The sequence below is a fragment of the Pongo pygmaeus genome, chromosome 3 (genome assembly GCF_028885625.2).
Source record: "Pongo pygmaeus isolate AG05252 chromosome 3, NHGRI_mPonPyg2-v2.0_pri, whole genome shotgun sequence".
Lineage (NCBI taxonomy): Eukaryota > Metazoa > Chordata > Mammalia > Primates > Hominidae > Pongo > Pongo pygmaeus.
The window spans coordinates 85,661,525-85,685,968 of NC_072376.2; the positions used below are offsets into that span (position 1 = coordinate 85,661,525).

At 36.1% G+C, this 24,444-nt stretch overlaps 1 protein-coding gene across 1 annotated transcript; it reads left to right on the plus strand.

The window, feature by feature from the left end:
• The first annotated feature begins 99 nt into the window (after positions 1 to 99).
• AFM (afamin) lies at positions 100 to 22,287 on the plus strand. Its single transcript, XM_054486321.1, has 15 exons — positions 100 to 187; positions 2,269 to 2,317; positions 2,586 to 2,718; positions 4,132 to 4,343; positions 5,229 to 5,361; positions 5,973 to 6,070; positions 6,863 to 6,992; positions 10,127 to 10,341; positions 13,548 to 13,680; positions 15,906 to 16,003; positions 17,362 to 17,494; positions 18,269 to 18,492; positions 20,063 to 20,195; positions 21,323 to 21,384; positions 22,150 to 22,287. Exons 1-14 carry the CDS (start codon positions 100 to 102, stop codon positions 21,341 to 21,343), a joined length of 1,800 nt encoding a protein of 599 aa, XP_054342296.1. The 3' UTR covers positions 21,344 to 21,384; positions 22,150 to 22,287.
• The last annotated feature ends 2,157 nt before the right edge of the window (positions 22,288 to 24,444 follow it).

The following is a 24,444-nucleotide window of genomic DNA, read 5'->3' on the forward strand; positions in this document are numbered from 1 at the left end:
AAATAGGTTACTTTTTTACTGGTAATGTGAAAGAATGATATAAAAACTTGATTTTCCTCAGCAACATTACTTTCTTTTGTAAATGTGGTTTCTAGAAAGATGAAACAATTAAAACTTACAGGTTTTATTTTTTTCTTGTTTTTTTTGACTGAATCCCTAACCCTGCCCACACAACCTCAGGATGTAGGTAAGAAATTTACTTGTATATCAGCTAAAGCATGACCAGTTAGGATAATTTCTGTTTTTAAAATTTTGTTTTCTTTCAAGTTAATTCTTTACTTGCTTTTTTCACCCTCTCACTAATTTACATAGACTAACCAGTTATCCAAAACTAACCTTTTCAGAATTTTTATTTTGATGGTAATTTTTATATTACCAAGTCTATATGAAGAAAGAGTTGTCACATCTGAAAAATAATCAGCAGTCTATGACAGGACAGAAAGTGTTGCTAGGAGATACATTTGGATTTTAATATTGGTATTTCTTGCATATGTGTATAGTTTATGGTAACAGTGGAATGATAGATGTTAACTGGGATTTTTCTGGAACCTTCGATTGTCCAACATATTTTCCAACTATATCTTTATGGAATGCAGAACCTAGTTCCTCCTTCAACTGTACAGTTTGAACATCTCTCCTGAGCCTGGCCAAGGCCATCTCAGTCTGGAGGAAGGGATGACTTTTTTTATTTCTTCCATCCAAAGGGGAAATATTTTGAACCTCATATGTCTAGACGAGGTGTCTTTTTCTAATCCTTTTGGCCTAGAAGGAGCTCCTTTCTTTGAGTTGAACAAATGTGCCCTAAGCACGGCAGTGGCCTTGAAGGCATGGATCGTGTCTTACGTGTCTTACTCAATTTGACATGCCCCTACAATACCAGCTAGTGAAGACTGATCATTTTTGAGTTTTCCTGCTTCTTTTCCTTTGTAACAACCTGTTTCAAAATCTTGATTTTTTGCCTCTTTAATATCTTTTGTATCTATATTTTCCTTTTCATTTCCATTACTCCTACCAAAATTTACAACTTGCTGATTTCTCAGAGTGACAGTTGCAAAGTCTCCTATTGCCTTCTTACTTTGTCCCATCCACCCTTCTTTTGCCCATTTATTTGACAATAGTTCTTTCTATCTTTTTCTATTTGTCAGGCACTGTGGAAAGTCCCATGACATTAGATACACCACTACCTGACTCGTATTTCTTAGTGTATAGAAATGATCAGATTACTATCCTATATAAACATTTTCCAGGGCTCTTCATGTCTTCCAAATGAAGCCCACACTCCTCAGCTTTATATACAAGACTCCTATAATCTGGACCCAGGTTCTTTCTATCCTAGGTACCATTATTCCTCTTTGTGACCCACTTTCTCATCAAAATAGATAGACTTTCCCTAAATACTTCTCAAGATTTCTTACCTTAATGCTTTTACTCACATCATTCTCTCTCCACACAGACAGACAGGGTTTTTCATTTTTCTGTTAGCTGAATCTCTTACATTTACTCATGCTCGACTCATATCTCACTCCTCCTATAATCCTTTTTTTTCTTTCTTTCTCACCCAGGATTCATAATGCATTGCCAACTTAATCCCATTCTAAATTAGATTATTGTCACATGCATGAGTAACTTCCATTAGAGAGCAGCTTAGGAACCTGTTGTGAAAGGGAGATATTTTAGTCATTGTTGATTGCTTCACAGGGTCCAGCACAACACTTTGCAAAAAATAAACGTAGTTGATGTGAACAAACATAAATGTGCTCCAATTAGTATATGCTCATTGGGAGGGAATCCATGATTTTAGGTGGATCTGGAGATGACCTAAATAGCTATGACTGAGTAGTGCTATAAACTATGCTGACCACCAGCATGCTACAGCATCTCTCATCAGGCTCTGTTATGGCATTGAATCAGCCATTAGTTAATCTTCATATCACTTCTCTAGTCATAAATGATAGACATTTAGCATGGTAATGTATTTGACATTTCTATCTGGGGAGCCATCAATGGCAAATTTAAAGTCTAGTCAGATTAAGATTTATTTAGGTCAATTCAATTTGGTAAATATTTCTTGAACACATAATCAACAATGATTAAGATTTCCTATTTTGTTCACATGACTTATTTGTTTCTTGTTAAATATGCAAAATTATCTCCTGTCATCAGTGGTCTATTTTGTATTTTATACACTTAAATGCCATGTATAGTTATTTGTTTGAAAAATGTTAGAAAACCATGCTATGTAATAACCTAAATATTCTTGCTTTTCAGAGAACTTCAATAGTACTCAAAAATTTATAGAAGAGAATATTGAATACATGTGAGTTGTGCTAAATACTTTTTGATGATGATTTTTAAAATGATATATTCTAGAAATGTTAATGCTTCTCAAAAGTAATTTAACTAAATAGAAACCATATCCAGGAAGACAACTTTAATTATAAAATTCAGGCAAAGAAGTTGTAAAATTTATAGCCATTACAATATATAATTTCCTGAGGCTAGTCAGGATGTTCCTGTGACTTTTTCTTGGCCATAAATGGAAATTCTGCAACTGATTTTTGTATACCCCATGTGAACTGTTGCAGCACCATTATTGCATTTGCTCAGTATGTTCAGGAAGCAACCTTTGAAGAAATGGAAAAGCTGGTGAAAGACATGGTAGAATACAAAGACAGATGTATGGCTGACAAGACGCTCCCAGAGTGTTCAAAATTACCTGTAAGTAAATTGCTTGTGTTTCTTTTCCTTTTTTCTTCTTTCTTTCTTTCCTTCTTCTTTTTTTTTTTTTTTTTTTTGAAACAGAGTCTCACTCTGTCACCCAGGCTGGAGTGTAGTGGCAATCTTGGCTCACTGCAACCTCCACTTCCTGGGTTCAGGCAATTCTCATGCCTCAGCCTCCCTAGTAGCTGGGATCACAGGCATGCACCACCACGCCCAGCTAATTTTTTTGTATTTTTAGTAGAGATGAGGTTTTGCCATGTTGACCAGGCTGGTCTCAAACTCCCGACCCCAAGTGATCCTCCCACCTCGGCCTCCCAAAGTGTTGGGATTGCAGGCATAAGCCACTGTGCCCAGCCAATTGCTTGTGTTTCTTAAACACACAAGATTTTTTCCCAACACTGAGATAATTTCTGGCTTGAAAGTACGAAATGAAAGATATTCTGTGCACAGCATTTTCAGTTTGCTTAATTTTGGTATTTAGAACAAGGTACTTTCTTTGGGAAAGATACTAATTCTGTATTTTGATAAACAGAAGGAGCTTGCTGTGTATTTGCAGTATGTATACAGTATGCCCTATATGTTCAGGCAGAGGAGGAAGCCATAGCTTGAAAATGCACATGAGATTACAGAGGTACCTCCTTAGCTGCCTCTCTCAATATGTATTCTATTGTGACATCCCTTTTCTGGGCCTCCTCCAAGTAGAATCACTGTCTGCATCTCCAAAAAACTACTACTAAACACTACTTCTAAACACTCTACCAATACATTAACATACCAGCATGTCATCACCTTGGGAGGTGAGTAGAAAAGCCTGGTGGAAGGGAAATATAGGCAGCAAGGGAAGAGTAAGAGGTGAAAGTGTCTTGTGACAAGACAGAGGAACAAAGATTCTGAAAGTGCAGGATGATTGTCAAGGGTTTGGGTAAAAATGCTTTGATTTGGCACACCTGTTCTCCCAGCTATTTAGGACACTTTGGCTGGAAGATCACTTGAGCCCAGGAGTTCAAATCTAGCCTGCACGACATGTCAAGATTCCATTCCAAAGAAGAAGCAGAAAACAAGAAGGAGAAGGAGAAGGAGAAGGAGAAGTGGAAGAAGAAGAAGAAGAAGAGGAGGAGGAAGAAGAAGAAGAAGAAGAAGAAGAAGAAGAAGAAGAAGAAGAAGAAGAAGAAGAAGAAGAAGAGGAAGAAGAAAAAGGAGAAGAAGAAGAAGAAGAAGGGGAGGAGGAGGAGGAAGAGAAGGAGGAGGGGGGGAAGGGAAGGGGAAGGGGAAGGGGAAGGAGAGGAGAAGGAGAAAGAGAAGGAGCTCTGTTGGTAATGGTGGGAAAATTATTCATTGTTTTTTCTCAGTGAGTACAGAAGCTTTACTTTACCATGACTAAAAATTGTCCTTTTCTTCTCTGTTGTATAGAATAATGTTTTACAGGACAAAATATGTGCTATGGAGGGGCTGTCACAAAAGCATAATTTCTCACACTGCTGCAGTAAGGTTGATTCTCAAAGAAGACTCTGTTTCTTCTATAACAAGAAAGCTGATGTGGGATTTCTGCCTCCTTTCCCTACCCTGGATCCTGAAGAGAAATGCCAGGCTTATGAAAGTAACAGAGAATCCCTTTTAAATCAGTAAGTTTAATCTTAGTAAAAAATTATCCAGTTGAAGAATTAGTCTTAGGCTGAATCTAATACCTATCTCAAATAAATATGGCTGGGTTCATTAATTTATTGATTGATTGTTTCATTCATTCAAAACATACTGTGTGTCAGATACTGCGCTCAGTGTTCAGGATATAACTATGATCAAGATATGGACCCTGCTTACAAGACCCTTATATTAATGAATTTTATCTTCTAATTGGTAAGTCCTAGAGCAGAGGTGTGTGCATGGTGTTAAATTGGTAGGATGCACAGTAAAGGAAATAATATACTCTTCCCAAGGGGAAGTTGCTGTTTTCACCTCAGGCAGGCATTCAATTACGGGATGTTTAGCAAAACATCTGTTTTTAATATAGTGCTGTCATTCAGAAACAGAGACTTTTTCTGGAAGGTTGGTATGCTCCTTGAAATCTAAATCTAAATCACAAGTTTATCTGAAAAAAAGTAAACAGGACCCCTGAATCTCAGATGGAATGTGTAGAGATAGCTGTTCTTTGACCATGGAAGAGAGAACTGCTGACCTGCTGGAAGCATGTGGATGGAAGGAGAATAGCCACAGTTCAGTGTTTGGGATTAGAATTGCAATCATCATTCCTACTTTGGAGTTAGCAACTTCAATGATAAGGACTTCAAAGGACTCTTATCGGGAACTGGATAATGCTGCCTTATATTGAAGTCTTCTATATCTGGAAACCTTTCTTCCTTTTACCTTGTTTTACAATTTGCTCTTCTTGTCTCTTTCTGTTTTTTCTTTTCCTTCCTATCTTACCCTCCCTTCCCTTCCCTTCTCTTGTCTACATTCATTGCTTCCTGTTTCTTCTCTTGCCCTTCTTCTCTCTTTCATTTTTTTTATAGCTTTTTATATGAAGTTGCCAGAAGGAACCCGTTTGTCTTCGCCCCTACACTTCTAACTGTTGCTGCTCATTTTGAGGAGGTGGCCAAATCATGTTGTGAAGAACAAAACAAAGTCAACTGCTTTCAAACAAGGGTGGGTATAGCATTTGTTCCATGAAGAGGATAAGAAATCACTCAATACCACAGATCCAGACCCTGACTTATATTATAGCAAAAGGCTTGCTTACCATATATGATGTTCTCTTGTCACATTCAGTGATTTTCAAACCATTGGTCACCAGGTGCTGATCTAAATATTCTCTTTACCTGAGACTCTTGAAAGACAGTCAGTCATTTTCAGGTTCTCTCTCCTGGCTTTGTTTTCTTTGTAAATTGGAAGGAAGCCCTGGTGAGTGAAAGATGACATTTTATCTTTTATCTTTGACAATTTGTAGTCTTTTGACTACAAATAACATGGAATAATCTCAGTAGAGATGGCCAAGCTCATATCATGCTGCCCCACCAAGGGAGCACTTATGCACCTTTTTACCAAGTGCAATTCAATCATCGGCAAGACTGGTCCTACCTTTGTGATGTGCCATAAGTGCATATTTCTTTTAATATGTGTGTTTACTGAAATAAAAATCCTGTAGATTTTCTGTCTCTGAACAAATTTTGTAATAGTTTGAATGAATTGCTACTTAAAAATAAGAGAATAGTGAGATTTTGCTATTGTTTCAAAAGAATTTTCTCTTTCTTCTTCAGGCAATACCTGTAACACAATATTTAAAAGCATTTTCTTCTTATCAAAAACATGTCTGTGGGGCACTTTTGAAATTTGGAACCAAAGTTGTACACTTTATGTGAGTTTTATACTATATATCTTGACTCTGCTTGCATTTCCTTGTCTGTGTCCCATTTTTGTTAAATGGTTGATGACTTTTTATTTATATTCTTCCTAGTACCCAGGGGCTTTGGGGTGAGTCTGAGCCTACTTAGATAGCTCAGGACCAGGACATTAGGTTGAGATGAGAGAAGTTTTGGGAGGTGGGGAGACCCAAAAGAGAATGGTGGCTGTGTCTGAGACATATTTAGGTTAATTGGGAATCTGAACTGGTCTGGGAGTTTCAAACCAGGGTTTTAAAACCCACAAGTGCTTTAGAAATAATTCATCCATTGGTCTTTGACTTTAACAATGAGGAGACAGCCTTGCAAAGATAAATTTTATATCTAGTACTGACCCTAATCAATTAATAACGGGTGCTAAGGCAATGTCTTGAGAAAAATTTTGAGATTTCAAGTAGATCAGAAGGAAAGGGTTCTATCATGAATTATCTACGCCTGCCACGAGCTTACAATAGGAAGTGGTGGCCTTACACAGCATGTCTTGCTATAATAATTATGGAAGAAAGCATACCTCTCAGTTTTGTTTTTTTTTGCCCACATCCAGGACTTTGGGGTTCTTAAAATATCACCCTAAGATTTTCAAAGTGATCTTGTAGGCTGTGCACCAACTATTTGATAAAGACTTCTATAAAAACAACAACAATGGTGGCAATACTTTTTGTAGCTATTCATATCATATTAGCAAATTACTCCCACTTGTTATACTTGCTGTTCAAATTATTTTTGTGGTTTATCAATTCTCTTTCCAGATATATTGCGGTACTCAGTCAAAAATTCCCCAAGATTGAATTTAAGGAGCTTATTTCTCTTGTAGAAGACGTTTCTTCCAACTATGATGGATGCTGTGAAGGGGATGTTGTGCAGTGCATCCGTGACACGGTAAATATTCTCTAAAACCAAGTTAAAATAGTGATCTTTGGCAACTATCATTTTTTTATTCTCAAGTTGCCCTGATATGTGGTTACTTTGCCACAATGAAATCAGAACGTGGTTTAACTTTTGAATGAAAGCATAAAATGAAATATAAACGTTTTTATAAATAAACCTTTGGGATTTTTTATACTTGGAATTTTTAAAGATTACTCAACAGATTGTATATTATATGGCTAAATGTCTTGATGTAAAACTTCAGGAATTTCAATTTTTTCAAAGTTCATTTAGTACAGATTGAAGTTTTCTCTCACATTATAAATCCTCTTTTAGAGAGGTTAGAAACAAATAGTAAATTTCAAGGAATGACTTGTTAACATTATGTTTTTAAGAGCTGATTTCTCTGTGCTTCATTCTGCTATTCAGGTATAGTCCTTCCAAATAAGTGGATACATTAATTTAACTTTTCTTTTCCCTTTCTCTTTCGGCTCCTTTTTCCTTACCTTCTCCCTTCCCTTTTCCTGTCCCCTCCCTTTTCCCTTTCATTTCTTTCCACATTCCTTTTCCTTTCTGGCCTTTAACTGACAATTAAAAATTGTATATTCTCATGGTATACAACATGATATATATGTATGTGTATATATAACATGTTATATATGCATATATATTAATGTATACATGCACACACATTATGGAATGTCTAAATCAAACTATTTAAGATATGCATTACCTCACATACTTATTTTTTTGTGGCGAGAATACTCCAAATCTTAGCAATTTTAAAGTACTCAATATAGTAGTATGAATTCATCATTGAATCACTATGATGTACAAGAGATCTCTTGAATGTATTCCTTCTGTCCTAATGAAATTTTGTGTCCTTTAACCAACATCTCCCCAATTCCCAGCCTCTAGAAACCTTTAAAGTGATTTTCCAAGGAAAAGTATTGGTACGAATATTGTTGGCATAGTTTGAATTGTTCATGCATTCTGTTCTCACTCATAAGTGGGAGTTGAACAATGAGAACACATGGACACAGGGAGGGGAACAACACACGCCGGGGCCTGTTGGGTTGAGATTGGGTGCTGAAAGGAGAGCATCAAAGTAGCTCATGCATGCAGGGCTTAAAACCTAGGTGACAAGTTGACAGGTGCAGCAAATCACCATGGCACATGTATACCTATGTAACAAGCCTGTACATTCTGCACATCTGCACATGTATCCCGGAACTTAAAGTGAAAAAGAATTGCTCATGCATTCAAAGGTAATATAATTTTATTAAAAAAATAACTGAGTATGAGAGCTTGCACCTGTAATTGCAGCTACTCAGGACTCAGGAAGCTAAGGAGGGAGGCTTGCTTGAGTCAGGAGTTCGAGGATACAGTACAGTGAGCTATAACCCCAACACCCTCAGCAACAGAATGAAACCTTATTTCAAAAAGAAAGAAAGAGAAAGAAAGAAAGATTCGACTTTTAGGCTTACAGTGAAGATAGCATGTCAATTAAATAACTTGAATTTTAGGGTATTGAGAAATGTTTATTTCAAACAATGGACAACAGATGTTCCCAATAATTATTTTTGCTCCTAACTGTACCCAAGTTAAAGCAATCTCCTTTATGATTCATTTTTGTATTGCTTGATTGTTCGTGGTGATGTAGGATTTTGTTTTTTTGTTTGTTTTTTGAGACGGAGTCTGGCTCTGTCGCCCAGGCTGGAGTGCTGTGACACGATCTCGGCTCACTGCAAGCTCCGCCTCCTGGGTTCATGCCATTCTCCTGCCTCAGCCTCCTGAGTAGCTGGGACTACAGGTGTCTGCCACCACGCCCCCCTAATGGTTTTTTGTATTTTTAGTAGAGACGGGGTTTCACTGTGTTAGCCAGGATGGTCTCGATCTCCTGACTGATGTAGGTTTTATAATGTGAAATCTAAGGTATTGAATTAGGATATAATTATAGATTTTCTGTGAAATTTGAGGCTTAGGTTAAGGGATTATGTCTCAAATTTCCTTCTTTTTAATGTCTTTCTGGAGAAATAAGAGGAATTGAATTACAGTTAACTGAAAATAGAAGTAACTTCCCAGAGGATAAGAGATGCTCTGCCTAGAACAATGATGGCGTTACATGAGATGTAAATGTCTTTTTGAAGATTGGCTTCCTGGTTCTATGTGGTTTGTTAGAAACATGGTGCCGATCCCCATTTTATTTTTTACCTCAGTCCTGAGCTTCATCTTATTCCTTATCCTCCATGTTCACCAGAAGATTCCAGTCAGTGGAAATAGCTTGAGTAAAGTCATAAAGGCTTGAAATAGTCTAGTGTGTTGCTGTAACTCAACATAATTCAAGTGGGGCTGGAATGGAGAGCAGAAATAATGTACAGTCTCATTCTAGAGTCTGGAAGGGCCCAGATCAGTTTTTAAAAATTATTCAACTAGTGTGTAAATAAGATAACCCCACCCTCTCTCTAATTCCCAACTCTTATGTAGAGGTTAGAACTGTGGCAAATGGTAGGGATGGGGACAGAGTAAAGTTGTCTATTTGAGCAGTATTTGCTAACCTGAACAGCTTCAAATGAATGATATCCATTAGAAAATGATATCCATTAGAATATGATACCATGAGTGGAATAGCTTCTTATATTTGATGAATCGTCATCTGGTAGTTGCTGTAGTTCACTCACTTGTCATTCTTTCATTCATTTATCAAATATTTACTTTGATTTTGCCATGTGCTCAGCCACAAGAGAAGACCAGGATTATAGATATTATAGTAACATGTCTTTGGTGGCCTCCGCTGAAAACACAAGTGGACTTTTATGGAAAAGAAACAACATTTAGAATATAAGATGTAAACATATCAGTGTAGGAGGGTTATTTGAAAGAATAATGCTTAATAATGGATGTGAATCTATAGTACAGCCTATTTTTAAATAATTATATCATCTTAAATCCTGAGAAGTTTTAATGTAAAACTTCATGTGCATTAAGTAAATCCAAAATTTAATTCAAACAAATATTATCTAGCAAATTAATTGATGAAGTGATTCCAGATGCTGTGATCATGACTGGTTTTGCATGCCATCATTCCATAATGGAAGAAAACCCAGCCTGAAAGTAAAATAATCTCTCATTCTTATTTGGTACAGAGCAAGGTTATGAACCATATTTGTTCAAAACAAGATTCTATCTCCAGCAAAATCAAAGAGTGCTGTGAAAAGAAAATACCAGAGCGTGGCCAGTGCATAATTAACTCAAACAAAGATGATAGACCAAAGGATTTATCTCTAAGAGAAGCAAAATTTACTGACAGTGAAAATGTGTGTCAAGAACGAGATGCTGACCGAGACACCTTCTTTGCGAAGTAATATAACTCTTTATTGAATTTATAAGGCAAACAGAAAGAAACTTATAAGATTTGACTTTTGTTGCTAATTTAGGTGGAAGGACATGGTACTGTTTATTTCACTAGGTATCATATAATTTTTTTTTAATCACAGCTATAGAGTGTAGTTTTCACATAATTTTAAGAAAAAAACAACTGTATTATTAAAATAATGGCTAGCATTTATTGAGCACTTAATATGTGCCAGGCATGGGACTATATACTTTATACAGATAAACTATTTTAATTCTTACAGCAATCATACAAAATAAGTACAATTTCTCCCAATTTTTCAGATGAGCAAGCTGAGATACAATGAAGTGAATTGTTCAGATTCACAGCTAAAATTGACAGAGTAAGAATTTGACTCCAGGAAGCCTGGCCTAACAAGTTGCAGGCTTAACTGCTATGCCATGCCATCTACAACTGTTAAGGGGAAGACTAGTGAACTTGGAGCCACAGGGACTATATTTGAGTTCTGGTTGAGTTTCTGGGACAAGCTAACCTTTCTGTGCTTTTTTTTTGTCATATATAAAATTTATATAAGAATACTCATTCATCTGTAATCCCAGCTAATCAGGAGGCTGAGGCAGAGAATTGCTTGAACCTGGGAGGCAGAGGTTGCCGTGAGCTGAGATCATGCATTGCACTCCAGCCTGGGCGACAGAGTGAGACTGTCTCAAAAAGAAAAAAAAAAAAAAAGAGTATTTATTAATTTAAAGTTTATTAGTAATGTAATATAATCCAGGGACTTTACTGTTTTTTTTTGTTGTTGTTTGTTTTTTTTATCTCCAGGAAGCCTTCATCTATAGAGAGTATAAAGTGAGAAGAGACAAACATAAATAAATAAGTGCAAAAAATGTTCTTTTATTTCTAATAGCATCCTGTTCTAGGTAATGCAGGGAAACAGAAGAAGAAATGGTCAGTTGTATATAGCGACCCTGGAAAGGCTTAATAGGGAAGTGGTACTTGAAGAAATTTTGGTAATCTAGATAGAGAAGGTAGAGCATGAATTGAAGTTTATAATGGTTTGTTGTGTATATGGCTGTGAGTAGGGCATCTGCAGCGAGAGACCAGCATGGTGAGAGGTAGGTGGGGCCAGATCATGCAGGCATGCTAAGTAATGGGATGCCACTGAATGGTTTTAATGGAAGAATGAGGAAGGACAAATTCACTTTCAGTTTTTAGACACTTCATCTGAAGGAAATCCCAGTTTGGGGGTTGGATAACTGCGTAGGTAGTTTTCCCATTCAATGTGAAAAAGTAGCAGGTTTTGTGAGAAAGATAATATGTTTAAGTATGAGCACATTGACTTTGAGGTACCAGTAGAATAACTAATTGGGACTATCAGAAGATAATTTTATATGTGAACCTGTAGCTCTGGAAGGGAATCTGGCTTGAAATCTAGGACATAACAACAGCTAATGTTTATTGAATACTTACTAAATTTTAAGTGCCTCTCATCTACTAACCAACCAAATTTTAAAAACAACCCTCTGAAGTTAGTATACTTTTATAATCTTTATTTTTCAGATAATAAAACAGGAACAAAGAGGTTAAGTAACTTACCCAAAGTCATACATGTGGTGTGGCCAGGATTCAAATGCAAGCAGTGTGGCTCCAAACTCCTGGTCTTATAACTACTGTCCTCTACGGCTTCTCACGGTTGTGGATATTAAATCAAGTTCAATTAAACAAAATGATAGATTGTACCTGACATATGTGTTTGATAGATAAAAGCCATTTTTATTATCGTCACTATTACAACATAAAAAGTGTTTGAAACATGGGGAGAAATGATAGAGTAACAGTGAGCACACCAAGTCAGAGTGCTCAGTGTTTTAAGGTAGAGTCTTTCTGGATGTGAACATTTTAGGCAAGTCCTCAGTGGCTTCTCCAGCCTAGAGTAAGCTTCCAGGGATTTTTCTTCGCAGTATTTTGAGACATGTTTTTAGGTGTGTGTGTGTGTGTGTGTTCCCCCCCTCACTCCCAGAGAAGAAGTCCATGGCTTACATCAGATATTAAGAGGAGCTCTGATTCTCTGAACGTTAAGCACCACTGCCATGGGATATGGGAATATATCTCACAAATGGAATTGAAAAAGCAAATGGGAAGCTGGAGAGATGGTTTCAGAAAAACCAAGATTAATCAAGAAGGTCAAATCCTGAAAAAATAGGAGTGGGGAAGGGATGAAAAGAGTTACCTGGTCATGAAAAGCTTGTGAGGTATTGCGCTCACAAAACGTGGAAGATCTGAACTTACTGTGAATGAATAGATGAGATTCTTTTTTTATGAAGACTGTAAATAGCCCAGCTGAGGTACTTCGAGATGACATCTCTGTCTTGAGAAAAGAGTTAGCTTGGTAAAAAAAAAGAATGGAGTAAACATCCCAGGGGACTTAGGGTCAAATTTCACATCTTCCATTGATAGGAAGGTGCTTAACCAGTCTGTGATTTCGTTTCCTCAGTTGTAAAACAGTACGTATTTTGGGGACTAAGGGAAGTGAAATAAGAAAGTGTTTATAAAGTCCAGGAAGCACATCTATATCTGTTATGCCCAAAGTTTGATCCAGTGTCTGGCACCTACTAAGGGCTTAATGACTGTTAGCCTTGTTCCTCTCTCTTTCTTTCCAAATCACACCCACCTATGCTCTTGAAGTCCTTGACAAAGGATTTGGAAGCCACTGCCAGTGATTTGGAGCTGAAGGGGTAAACACTCCCATAGTTGGCAAGTGCAGGATGAAGTAACGGGCAAAGCTTGCGCCTTGTCTCTCACGAAGACCACATTGTGGGTGGGAAGGAAGCCATATTCCCAGCATCTCAAGTTGGAAATCTGAATGCATTTTCAAACATAATTATATGCAATATGTATTTTTTTAGGTATATTTATTATTTCCAATGTTTTATGGATTAAATCATTCCAATAATTAGTTCCAAATAATTCTATGAATTCTCTCTTCTCAAATAAAAAATATTGTTAATCTAAAATGTACCATGGAAGAGAACTTTTGTAAAATGATCTTCTATAGCCAAAATGTCCTCTTAAATTACTCTGTGACCAAGCCAGAGGAGAAAGTTAGCTTTTGAAAGCAGAGTCAGTATTAGATCTGACTGGATTACAAAATAGTGGAATTGGGTTTTTTGCTCTTTCTCTAATTTCTAATATACAAAATTTACACATTGCAGGTTTACTTTTGAATACTCAAGGAGACATCCAGACCTGTCTATACCAGAGCTTTTAAGAATTGTTCAAATATACAAAGATCTCCTGAGAAATTGCTGCAACACAGAAAACCCTCCAGGTTGTTACCGTTATGCGGTAGGTTCCATCGTTGTAGGTTCAGAAAATCAAAAAAGAACAATTATAAAACACTTAAAAATTGATATCAGAGTTTTGCTGCAGTCTAGGGGGTAGAAAATGTGATTGGCTAATCTGAGTCTACTGTAGATTCAGCCTAAGAAGATTATTGGGAAGGCCAATGTCATCAGTTTGGCTGATGCATAATGTTTTGGACTACTAATCCAATGTGTTAATTCAAAAAAGTCTTCCCATTAAACATTTTAAATTTACGTTTTTCTTTATGTATTCTGTATTTTATTAAGCCGTATTGGATATTACATGATTTCAAAAGTAATGATTGTTGTAGATGACTAGGAAAATATTCTGTATTTTATTAAGCCATATTGGATTCTTTATGATTTCAAAAGTAATGATTGATTGTTGTTGATTATTAGGAAAGCACCAAAGGTTACAAAAAAACCCTTTTCTGATTCTTCCACTGGGAAATAGCTATAATTAACATTTGTGTTCAACTCTTCAGTACATATACATATATATACGTGTATTTTAAAAAATAAGATTTGCATAATTCCTAGAAAATGTTTGGACCTGTTTTTTTATTTGGTATCATAGAAAACTTTTTTGTTGTTGTTGTTATAAATTGTGCTTCCTTGGTTTCCTGCTATTGCCACAAAGTGAGCGGCTTAAACCAACAAAAATTTATTCTCTCACAAGAGGCCAGAAGCCTGAAATGAGTCTCATGGGGCTAATATCAGGTGTCAGAAGGGCTGTGTTCCCTCTAGGGAAGCTAGTCCTTGACTCTTCTTGTGTCTAGTATAGAAAACTTTTTACGTCATTAAACTGACGTCAAAATAAACTTCTTTTTAAATGATGGTATCCCATCATAATTATTTAATTTATTTAACTGATTTCCTACTGTGTGTTTGACATTTTGGATGTTTACTTAGGGTGTTTTTCATTTTGTAAGTGACCCTGAGATGAACGTCTCCTTCCATTTATCTTTATTAATATTTATGACTTTTTTCTTAAGATGGATTATCAGAGGGAAAATTATTGGATCAAAATATATGAACTTTATAAAAACATTTGACACAAATTGTTGAATTACTGTCTAGAAAGTTGTTGCTGGTGTCTAGCCCCACAACAGTGCTTGGAAATGCTCATTTCAGTGTCGCTTTTACCAACATTGCACATGGAAATTAACTTTGCTAGATTTATATGTAAATAACAGTGTTTGTGTTTTTTAAAAAAATTTATTTGACTTTTAATTTACGTTAAATTTTTTCCATACGATTTTAGCTATTTACACATTTTCTGTGAAAAATCTGTTCATGTTTACTACCCATTTTCCTGTTGAAATTAGTGTTTTTCATATAAATTCATATGTATTTCTGAATACATATTAGAGAAATTAATAATTTGATGTTTTTTGATTTATTTCTCATTCCTTTGATATGTGCTACTTTTGCTTTATCAAAATATTTTTTTTCACTTGCCACAAACACCAGTTTATACCCATTCAAATTTGAGCAATGGAATAAGACTTGGATCCCTGCTCTGTAATTGTCCCTAATGAGGTAGTCTGTTTCTGATCCTTAAATTAATCATAGCGCTAGAAAATTCTCTCTTTTCATGGAGATACAATTTGCTCCACAATAGCCATCCACTGGTGTTTAGTTCTCTCTCTGGTGGCCACTCAGAAGATGTCCAATTTTATGCCACGTGAGAGATAGTCCATCAAATATTTGAAGAAAACTGTTGGAGGTTTTAAGTTACAAATCTAAACAATGAAAAAATCAAAAAGAGCAACATGATTTAAAATGTTCTGTAACAACACTTACTAGCTGGGGCATTCTGGGTAAGTCACTTAATTTCACAAGGCCAGTTGCCTTTACTTAAAAATGGAGATAACAACTGCTCTTGCCACTTCAAAGTGACAACTGAATGTTATTATTTTCAACATACAATTTAAATTCTATTTTGTAATTTGGAAGGCTCTGAAATATGTACAAGATGATAATAAAAAATTTGGACTTTTATATTTAGCAAGAAATATATTTTTATATACATAATTAAAAAAATTAAGTTCTTGCACATGCTTGTAAAAAGTGCCCTGAATTTAGTGTAATAATGAGAGTTTGAAAATACCATAGAAATAAGAAATGCTATTCTACACATTGATGTAAAGCTTATGGTTAAATTTTAGATAAAATACTTGTAACCATGATTATTCTTATTTTCAGGAAGACAAATTCAATGAGACAACTGAGAAAAGCCTCAAGATGGTACAACAAGAATGTAAACATTTCCAGAATTTGGGGAAGGATGGTTTGAAATACCAGTAGGTTGTTTGCACAAGTGGGCTAACACTTGCCACTAGAATTGAATACATAATCCCTCGAAGTGTAAAAAAGTTAGCTGTCAAGTTTTTCAGTTATGGCTGATTCATAAACTCTTGGAAGAATTTTTTTCAAAAGTCAAGAACGCCTATTGAACTGTCACATTAATCTTTTATCAGAAATGAAGCTAAAAATAAAAGAAATACAGGATTCTGGAGACATTGATTCTCTAATGCTTTGCTTTCTGTTTGACATTGGCTTTCTCACTGCCAATCTAGAATCCCTGGATTCTCACCCATTTCAAAGTGGGACACTGCATATTTCAGGTCATTACAGTTTCTTTGGGGAAGAGATAGTTTGCCTTGCCTTGCCTTAAGGCTACCTTACCTCAGTTTATAGAAATAACTCAGGATGTGCTTAACACTTTAATATTTAGCTTTTTAGTGCTCTTGTGAGCATTTGTGAATAATATGCAGTTTGGGTTTTTTTCAATTATTATGCCAATGTATTTTATTATCATTATTATTATTGTTATTATTATTATTACTATATATTTTTGAGACAGGGTCTCTCTGTCACCCAGGCTGGAGTGCAGTGGTGTGATCTCAGCTCACTGCAATCTCTGCCTCACAGGCTCAAGTGATCCTCCCATGTCAGCCTCTCAAGTAGCTAGGGCTACAGACGTGAGCCACCATCCCTGGCTGATGTTTGTATTTTTTGGTAGAGACGGCGTTTTGCCATGTTGCACAGGCTGGTCTTGAACTTCTGAGCTCAAGCAATCCAACCCTTCGGCCTTTGCTGGGATTACAGGTGTGAGCCACTGCACCTGGCCTCATGCTAATGTATTATTTATTGAAACTAAGCATCTTTAAATCAAAATAAAACACAGTTTAAAAATATCTGACTTTACTATTTCTGCAATTTGGCTGTTAGCTGACAATTCAAACTTAGTTCATTAAAAATCTTAGTTTTTTTCATCTCAGATTATCCAACATATATTGATTAAATTCTTTCTTTAAAATATTTTCTAATGATGCAAATTATTTTAAGCAGAATTTTAGATACTAGCCAATGTATTTGCTGTCAAAGAGCTCCTATACTCAAAGATAACGCAGGTGGGCAAATCTAAGAGCTTCTGAGACAACTGTGAAATTAGAAAGGAAGCTAAAATAGATATAGGAAGCAGGGTGCAGGAAAACAGGAAGTAAAGACATATTTCTCTACTTTATAAGAGAGCTAAAGTTCATGTTGCACCTATACTGGTTGTCCTTAGCCTTGAAGGGTCTGGGCTTCAGCAGTAATTCAAGGGAAAATGGGTATCTGCTTTCGTTCAGAACCAAACAGACAAATGTTCTTTCAGTTACCTCATCAGGCTCACGAAGATAGCTCCCCAACTCTCCACTGAAGAACTGGTGTCTCTTGGCGAGAAAATGGTGACAGCTTTCACTACTTGCTGCACATTAAGTGAAGAGTTTGCCTGTGTTGATAATTTGGTGAGCATGGCCTGTGTACCAGACTATTCTTTATTTTTTTTAAAAAAAAGAATATTTGCACTCATTGATTTACCGTGATTATCCATATTCCTTTCTTCATTGTTTTAATATTGTTTAATATTGTTTAATATTGTTAAGCAAAAATTGTCAAGTTTTCCTTTTGGCTCACTTTGTGAAAACCCTAAGAAGTAAAACAGAATGTCTTAAATATTTTTGGAGAGTACTTCAAATTATCTTTCTTATTTCTTCATTATATTAGAAGGGATTTGTTAGGACAAATGATTTAAGAATCATAATATTGTTTCAAAATGATACAGGAAACTTTATAATTTTAAGTAAGGTTACAGATTCTTCCTCTTGGCCCAATTGCTTCATCCAGCAATCAGGCATTGAATACATCTCTTTAGGGCTGGGGTGGAGAGTACCTTTAGGGAGATTCCGGGAGGGGAAGAAACCCTAGTACCACAGTGTTTGATCACCCCTTTCAGTCAGCTTTTTGCATCTGTCTGTTTGCAATTGAAAGTTTGTTTATATGCCACCAAGAAATTAATTTGTAGGCATCTAAATTCTTATGGCTTGGATTTTGGTCATAATGCCATTTAGGACCCCAGCTTCTAGTTTTATTTGTATATAGTGATATGTCATGAGTGCATGTGTTTTATGAGTGAGGTTAACAGTGATCTTAGAAAGATCTAAGTATTCATCTAACCATATTGTTAGAAATTCCATTCAAGTTTTAAGATCATATCTCAGTTGCAACTCTCGTTGGTACAGGCAGATTTAGTTTTTGGAGAGTTATGTGGAGTAAATGAAAATCGAACTATCAACCCTGCTGCGGACCACTGTTGTAAAACAAAATTTGCCTTCAGAAGGCCCTGCTTTGAGAGTTTGAAAGCTGATAAAACATATGTGCCTCCACCTTTCTCTCAAGATTTATTTACCTTTCACGCAGACATGTGTCAATCTCAGAATGAGGAGCTTCAGAGGAAGACAGACAGGTACAAACAATCTCTTCCATTCTTCTCTTTCTGTGGTTTGAAGACACACCATGTATTAGTGAGAAGGTTTATCTAGTGGATATGTGTTTTTGATATCACAATCCTGTTCCTTCCACCAAATTGTCCAGTCTCTTCTATTCGGAAAAATACAAGTGCATATTGTTTTTTTTTGCCATTGTTTATATCTAGCTTGTCTTTTAATTTGAAAGAGACTTGGAATGTCCAGGTCTAACATCACCTTTAGAAAGTTTACAGCAGCCAGCAAAAAGGCTCATAGGCAGGCCGATAATGAATTTCACTTCCTTGAGAGAATGCCCAGAGAATATCATTTAGTGTTTACAAAGGAGAGGCCTAAAGGGCCAGGAAGTTTACTTTCATTTTCTCAACAAATGCTTTAAAATGCCAGGAAATTAGACCTAGTTTTTTGGATTTAGACAGAGTCTGCCTAATGTGTAGTGGAGACAACATTCAGCTACCAAATATGAGGAAATGGAGGTTGTTTTGGACATGAATTTTCTGGAAAGATCAGATGTATTCATGTATACCATAATACTTGGCATAATAAAGGCTTAATGTATGTTTTCATTTTTAAATAGAATAATACTTACTCTTACTATGTGCAATATTCATAGATTCACAGTGCAATACACCCTTGTATTTTCCAGTCCATCCTATTCTAGTCTGGTCTATTTTATTCTTTTTAACTATCCTGTTTTCATTTTAAAAATGAAAGCGAGAAAATGCAAATTTTTGTTAATTCTTAGATCTAAGGATGGGCATACGGGACTTATTACATTTTCCTCTTTACTTTGGTGCATGAAAATTTTATTACTTAAAATAATAACTCTAAAAATGTACTCTAAAATGTACTTTTAAGACATCAATGGGTTGCCCCCTGAAGTTTGGAATTCTATAAGTTACTAGAATACTGGAATTCTAGAAGTCACTAGAAAATAAGGAAATCATTATTGTCTATGGCTGTTGTCACACTTAATTGTGATAGCTTATTTTTTTAATTGCTCCTTTGGCATCATTTTTAATTGACATATAATAGTTGTACATATTTTGGGGGTACATGTGATATTTTGATAACTGCATAAACGTGTAATGATCAAGTCAGGGTAATTGGAATGTCCATCATCTAAAACATTTATCTTTTCTTTGTATTGGGAACATTACAATTCTTCTCTTCTAGCTATTTTGAAATATACAATAAATTACTGTTAACTGTAATTTTCCTACTATACTACTGAATACTAGAACTTATTACTGCTATCTAATTGTGTTTTTGTACTCCTTGGCCAACTTCTCTTCATCCCCCTCTTCCTCCTTGTTAATACTTTTTGTATAATTTTGTGTGTGACAAAACCCTTCAAAGAATGTTACTGTGGAAACCATTCTCTAGATTTAATAGGAAAGTTTCAGAAGACCAATTCAAAGTGGGATATTTCAACTCTTTACCCACACCCAAGCTGAGACTCAAGACGTGTTTCTGTAACAAGCATTTTGGAATAGAGATGCTTCAGAAAGAAAGTGTTAATTAATTTTATTTGACATCTTTTGGCCACAGGTTTCTTGTCAACTTAGTGAAGCTGAAGCATGAACTCACAGATGAGGAGCTGCAGTCTTTGTTTACAAATTTCGCAAATGCAGTGGATAAGTGCTGCAAAGCAGAGAGTCCTGAAGTCTGCTTTAATGAAGAGGTAGTTTTATTTCTTTTCTACTGAAATTCAACTGGTTTTCCTGGTCAAATAAAATAAAACAGAACCCTGTAGGACCCTGCTTCCTCTCTGCAGTGTCTACCAGGACTACATTTGAGAGCACAATTGCTACACAACTAATATGTAGACATCTCTGAAATACACTTTGAGCAGTGCCTCCTTAGTGCAGAAAAAGCTATCAGAAGACCTGGGTTGTAACCCCAGCCGTCTTGTAAGTCATGCAACTTAAACTGAATGGCAGTTAACTATCTTTAAATGAGGATGGTAATAATTATCCCCGACTTACACCTTTGGTTCTTATTTTTTGGTTTTGAACCACTCACTATCTTAATAAGACAGAGTCAAAGCGACTTGCAAAGGAAATCATAAACAGCTCCAAATGCAGCAGAGCAGGAAGGGTATTAGAAAGTGAAGTCTTTCAGGAATGGCTGTCTCACTTTCCCAGGCCTTGTGCTAACATCCCGCAGTTGAGAATAAAGAGGGAGTGGAGGGTAAGGGTAGTCAGGGAGAAAAGGGAGAAATGTCCCTTGCTTGCCCTCGCTCCAGTGAAGGTAGTCTGTAGCCATTTGCTCTGGTTTGAACCTCAGCAACCCATGAATGTTAGCCCCAGTGGATGGCTCCATGGAAATGCCTGTTCACTGTTTTCCAACTTTATTTCTCACTGTTTCTTTTCTAGGAACACTCACTCCACTCCAAACTCACAATTCATGTAAACTCACAGGCAGACAAACTCACACACATGATTCATTCTGGTTGTGAGCCATCTACTTTTCTGAGTGACAGTTTGTGGAAATTTTTTGGGGGTACATATTACTAGTTTTTAAAAAATATACCTAATTTTAAGTAGAGGATATTAATCAATATCTAGCATTTATCTGAGTGATCGTGTACATTAGGGCCATGTGAAGGAAAGGATGAATTTATTGGCAGTTGTAAAGAGCCTTTCGGTGTCTATTTCTTCACTAGAAGAAAGAATGTTTACTGTTTCCCTATACAGTGTGGGAATGATTTAATTTTCTTCAAAATTCAGGAAAACATGCTTATCTAAATTTAAACTAGTGTCTTACATTTTTCTTCCTATGTGTTTTTATTTCCATCCGTCACCTTAGAGTCCAAAAATTGGCAACTGAAGCCAGCTGCTGGAGATATGTTAAGAAAAAAAGCACCAAAGGTAATACCCTCTGCCTCATTCAAATGTCAAATGTATTTGTGGCTTATTTGATCTCCCTGCCTTTTCTCCCTCATGCTTCATTGTCTATTTCTGGTTCATCCTACAGGAACCAGAAATGCACATGTAGCTAACAGACCCCGATATTGTTCCTCTGTTTTTCTGGGTATCAGCCACTCCTTATGGGATGGCAATGCTGCATTTGTGCTAGCCCTTCTCCTGCTGTTCAATCAGTTTTCTAGATAGCCAAGAGGTGCTTAAGTCCTCTGCCTTCCTACTCATGTATTCAGCTGTCTGGACCACAAAGGAGAGATGATGGAACCTCTGAATGTTGACAGAAAGAAGAGGGGTAACTCCCTGGGGACTGAGGTGGGCAGACAGGCCTCAGTGACCCTTTCCAATAATCTTTTAAGAATATTGCTTTACTGAGATATGATTCACATACAAACCAAGGGTATTGCTACAGCATTTACATGAACAAAAAGCGATATGTTTGTGATTTCAAAAAGATATATAAAGATGCCCTCCCCTTTGTGGCTTATGTAAGACCTGAAACACAAACCTTAGCAACAAAATGTTGCATAGATATAGGAGTTATATACAGTGTCAGTGAAGAGAGACCTGGACCTCAACAGAAGGTAGGTTGGGATCTACAAGGGGCAAAACACGGTTACCACTAATAGTTTTTTCAAATACTCGACTTTCTATCACCCAAGTTTCAACATTTCATGTTTTTTTGATGCATGAAATACTATTTTTTCTTTCCAGGGATAACCAACTTACAGGCTTCCTATCTGTGTGGTGATGAATCGCATGTCCTGAGAACAAAATAAAAGGATTTTTCTGTGACTGTCACCTGAAATAATATATTGCAGCAAGCAATAAACACAACATTTTGTAAAGTTATTTTTCAGACTGATGTCATAAATCAACCTAATCACAAAATTAAGCAATCACGATTCATTCATTCCATCAGCATCTTTTGCTCACATGGCTGCACCATTCCCTATCCATTAAAGATGGAAGTCTGAATAGCAACTGCATAGGCACAGTGCTCTAAGATGTCCTTGCCACTACTGGAAAGAAAACTGAGAATTTTGGGCATGAAACTTTACTTCTACAACTACTGCTACTACTAGTAGATGACATTGAATGTTTTCAATGTACCAAACATTGTTCTAGCTAGTTTTCATGCATTATTTCATTTAATCTAATAACTCTATGGGTAGGTATTATTTTCATTTACATTTTACAAACAGGAAATCTAAGGCTTGGGGAGGTAAACTAATGTGTTCAATGTGATATCACTGGTAATTGGCAGAACCAGGGTTTGAATTTATGTTCTCTAATTCTGGAACTACAAATAAATGTATATAACATATATATTATATATTATGTAATAATATATAATATATTATATATAATACTATATAATATATTACATTACTATAACATATTATAAAATATATAATATATAATATATACATCCAGAATTTTATATATATTATATATTTTATAATTTCAACTTTTATTTTAGATATAGGGGGTTCATGTACAGGTTTGTTACATGTGTATATTGCATGATGCTGTGGTTTGGTGTATGGATCTCATCACCCAAGTAGTGAGCATAGTACCCAATAGTTACTTTTTCAACCCACACCCCTCTCCCTCCCACCCCTCTGTAGTAGTCCCCAGTATCTATCGTTCCTGTCTTTATGTCCATGTGTACCCAATGTTTAGCTCCCACGGTATTTGGTTTGAAGTTTGAAGTTGGGTAGTGTGATGCCTCCAGCTTTGTGGAACAATATTGTTAACCATTGCATACACTACCTCTTAGGTATGGCCATGTTTCATGCCTTACAAAATCTGTTATTCAGAGAGGTGGAAGATTGTACAAGGCAACAATGACAGTGGTGGTTCTCTCCCTCCATTCCAAGCCAAAATTCCTGTAATGTTAGTGATATAAATGCTTGATATTGATATCAAAGGAGAAGTAACTCAGGAAATGAAGACTGGTTATGGACTCACAGCCTGGCTTTCCTGGTGGTTCTCTAAACTTTGAAGATTTTTGTATACCAATGTTTAAATTTGAAGATGTTGGCCATTTAATAGATAATACATGAGGATATTCATAGAGTTCTTTTGGTGGAGTGTTTAGAGCATAGTCTTTGGGATTCTCATTGATTTATTCAACAAATATTTATTAGCATTCTATTGTGTGTCAGACATTGTGGATACAAATGTGAGACAGAATTGCTTCCTGTTTCTTGCTGAGCAAGGGAGAGGGACAGTAAACATGCAATCACGTTTCAATATCATACGTGCAGGGTCCAGGCATTCACTGTAAGCTGAAGGTGCAGAGTGAGAAAAGGATGGCAGCGGGTGCTTCATATCCCCACTGCCGTTAATTTACTGTACAGCCCCAGATAAGTTTCTTATACTCTATGACATCAATTTCTTTGTGTAGGATGGGCTAATATCAAGTCACAAAGGCTTTAGAGAAATGAATTAAATTACTATATAAAGTACTTAATACATTGGCCAGCAGATAACAGGTGTTTAATTCATAAAGCTATTTTGTCCTCTAACCATTTTCTCCAAGCACTCTCATTTACCAATGAGGATAACAAGGAAGTATTGCTTTACTTAAACAATAGATAGTAGATTTAGAAAACGGAAGTGAAACAAAGCATAATTAGTGAACTTAATTTTATACTGGATTCTGCTATGTATTCAATACTGTGCTAAGAGAAGCAGATACAAAATCAGGGACCCAGGAACTTGCCACCATCATAAAGTTTCTATCATGGCAGTGGAAACTGCCATACAACTCTTTCTCTACTGCCATGCCAGAAAACACATTAATCAAAGCAGGAAAGGTGGGAGAAGAATGGCTTCTGCAAAAGACACAGTTGCCTGAAGAGGAGGAGATTTGGAGTGGGCACGAATTAGTCTTACTCTGTATTACTTGAACAGAACTCATACCAATGAATAGAACATACCTGGTTTGATGCAGAAAAACATTTTCTAACACTAGAGATGCTTATACATGTGATAAGCCTC

What these genes read in the sequence shown, in the direction of transcription:
- AFM (XM_054486321.1), top strand. Translation starts at nt 100, where the DNA reads ATGAAACAATTAAAACTTACAGGTTTTATTTTTTTCTTGTTTTTTTTG. An exon ending in GAAGAGAATATTGAATACAT is followed by an intron (nt 2,318 to 2,585) that starts GTGAGTTGTGCT and finishes GAACTGTTGCAG; the next exon opens with CACCATTATTGCATTTGCTC. An exon ending in TCAACTGCTTTCAAACAAGG is followed by an intron (nt 5,362 to 5,972) that starts GTGGGTATAGCA and finishes TTTCTTCTTCAG; the next exon opens with GCAATACCTGTAACACAATA.